This window comes from Hipposideros armiger, unplaced genomic scaffold (assembly GCF_001890085.2).
Source record: "Hipposideros armiger isolate ML-2016 unplaced genomic scaffold, ASM189008v1 scaffold_867, whole genome shotgun sequence".
In the NCBI taxonomy this organism is placed as follows: domain Eukaryota; kingdom Metazoa; phylum Chordata; class Mammalia; order Chiroptera; family Hipposideridae; genus Hipposideros; species Hipposideros armiger.
In genome coordinates this window covers 156,443-159,205 of record NW_017732217.1, presented here as the reverse complement: position 1 = coordinate 159,205, position 2,763 = coordinate 156,443, and the positions used below count along the sequence as shown (strand labels likewise).

The following is a 2,763-nucleotide window of genomic DNA, read 5'->3' as shown; positions in this document are numbered from 1 at the left end:
AAGAAAAGGATGTCGTGGAAGCCAAGGCATTAGCAATGTTGAAGGAGGAAGTGTTCATGTCAGATGTTCCAGAGAAGGAGCTAGACCTGTGTGGCAAATATGAGGTCATTGGAGAGTTTAGAAGACAGTTTCAGTGTTCATGGACATCAGATTGTGGTGGGTTGGAGATTGGCAGGGAGGTACAGAACATAGATGTAGCAGGACTCAGTATCAAGTGGCTAAAACAATAAAGGGAATTTCCATTAAGCAAGGGAACAAGTAGCCAGTGTCACTTAAAAGGAATAAGAGAGATTAGCCTCAGCCTGGGTTCTCAGGAAAATGACTCATGCAGAAAGCAATGCTTGGTTTCTAGATAAGGGGTTAGTTAGCCTGTAGATTGTGGGGAAGGGTAAGCCAGGTGGGAGGAACTGCACAGACAATGGCCAGGTGGACGTGCAGGGAATGGGCCTGAGATCATACTGCCAAGAGTGTGGACTTACAATCACAGGGGCAGAGAGGCAAGGAATGTTCTTGAGCAGGGAAGGAACAAGATCAAGGTTGAACCTCAGGGAGGTTAGTGGCAGCTTATGCAAGATGGAGGAGTTCCCCAAGGGGGTAGAGAGACCCTTGTGGGATCCAGAGCATGAAGAAATGAAGTTAGAAATTGCCGGCAAATCTGAACTTAGCTGCAGAGAGTAAATTCGCTCCAGCAGTGCCCTGGGTCTGGAAAGCCCAGTCAAGAGACAGAGACAGAGCATCCCAGGGGTCTCAATTGGTATGATCAGTGCAGATCTGCCCCCTGCAGATCCTGCCTGCAGGGAGAGGCCAGAAGGCTCAGACACTCAATCACCCCTTTGGGCTGAGAGAATCTGTTGGTTCCCCGACAGATGTGGTTTCTCTGACCATAAGCAAGTATCCCCACAAGTTATCTCCGCCCCATCAAATGGTTCTGAGATTAGATATGATATAGAGTAGGACAAAGGGTGTAGCATACCACACACACACACACACACACACACACACACACACTTACACACACACACACACCCCCCACATATACACCCTGGAAAGACTGAGAAGGTCCCAGAGCTGTAGATCCAAAATATAAAAGATTTGGGCTGGACGAGTGGCGCGTTGGTTGAGGGCTGGCTTGTGAAACCAGAGGGCCCTGGTTCGGATCCCACATATGAGGGCCAGGGACACTGCCCTCTACAGCTAAGATGCTGAACAACAGCTCGACCTGGAGCTGGGCTGCCTTGGGTTGCCGCCCTGCAGCCCCTGCTGCAGTGGGTTGTCATGGGCTACCGTGTGTAGCCAGCAGCCAGCATGAGCGGTCAGCAGCCAGTGTGAGTGGCCAGCAGCCGCCGTGAGCGGCCGTCCAGAAGCCGGCGACTGATCTGCCTCGCCCGGGATAGCAATGATGGTGCCAACTTGGGCCAGTGAAGCAGCGTCCTCCACAACTAGACTGAAGAACAAAAGGACAGCAACTTGTCTGTTCCCCTTCCCCNGCTCCTACTGCAATAGATTGAAACACCAAATATGTTCAAGATCCATGTATTCATAATGATATTAAACACACAATGTTTATTTACCTTCACAGAGAACTGAATAAATCGGAAATTGAAGCATTAAAGTTGCTTTTCTGTATTAAGTACCAGTCAAGGTTAACGAAAAAATTATATCTCCGTGTAGTAGTGTATGTATATAGTAGTATACAGATGTTTCTCTGTATGGTAGCTAGTGAATGAGGAAAGAATGATAAATTAGAAATCCCTCTTCTGCGAAGCTCCTAATGAAATAATGAATCTAGATAGTTTGCCAGATTTAGCAAATAAATTGCATGGCACATACTTACAAAATTATACTAAAATTGTATGGGACATACTTATACTAAAAATTAATTTTGTTTTTCTCAAATTCAAATTTAATTGAATGTCCTGTGTTTGATCTGGCAACCTTAGATCTGGGTAATGATCAACAATGGATGTTATTAATAACATCACTGAGGTAGATGCAGAAGAATCATTTAATAAAATTAAATATCCACTTATGATTAAAAAACTAAAAATTGAAGGAAACTTCTTTAATACAATAATGTGTACTTACAAAAATATTATGCAGGCATTATACATAATAGGAAAATGTGCTTTTGCCTTGTGATCAGATAAGACCTGGATACCTCCTACTATGCCTTTATTCAATGATGTATTGAAGAGACTAAAGAAAAGATATAAAGATGAGAAAAGAAGGAATTAAATTCATTATTCATAAACCATATGATGGTATATGTGGAGAATTCAAAAGAACCTACAAATAAATCATTAGAATAATAAGTGGTGACCTCTGGTTCCAGACAAGAGGGCAGAGACTTATTTCTCCCTACCTCTCTCTGGTAAGTACAACAAAAACCTGGAAATAATACAACAGACATTCATAAGAGGACTCTGAAAGGTAGAAAGAAGAAGGCGAACTGGCTAGGGACCTTAGGACTTGAGAGATAACACAGTGAACCAGCATCTCTAAACTCCGCCCTCAATGACAGGAGGTGGCCCAAACCCAGTGGCTCCCCAGCCCCTATCCAGCGGCAGAAGACACCCAGGTAGGTGCTTTTCTCCTCCAAGGGTGGTGCCAGCAGGTATCAAGCAGGAGCCCCACTGGCACCAGGCATTCCAGGAAAGTGCTCTCCACCCCATCATGCCAGCGACTCCTACCCCTAACCTAGCAACACCAGGTGGGCCCAAGTAAAGGCCTTCAGCTTCCATTGGTGGTACCAATAGGAATTGC

General features: G+C 45.0%; 1 protein-coding gene across 1 annotated transcript in view; it reads left to right on the top strand.

Moving 5' to 3' along the window:
• Positions 1 to 35: 35 nt before the first annotated feature.
• The window catches only part of FCGBP (Fc gamma binding protein), a 67,352-nt gene continuing 64,624 nt past the window's right edge, over positions 36 to 2,763 (top strand). Inside the window, exon 1 of the mRNA XM_019629733.1 lies at positions 36 to 156. Coding sequence (XP_019485278.1) covers positions 36 to 156 — 121 coding nt within the window. The remainder of the gene's footprint in view (positions 157 to 2,763) is intronic.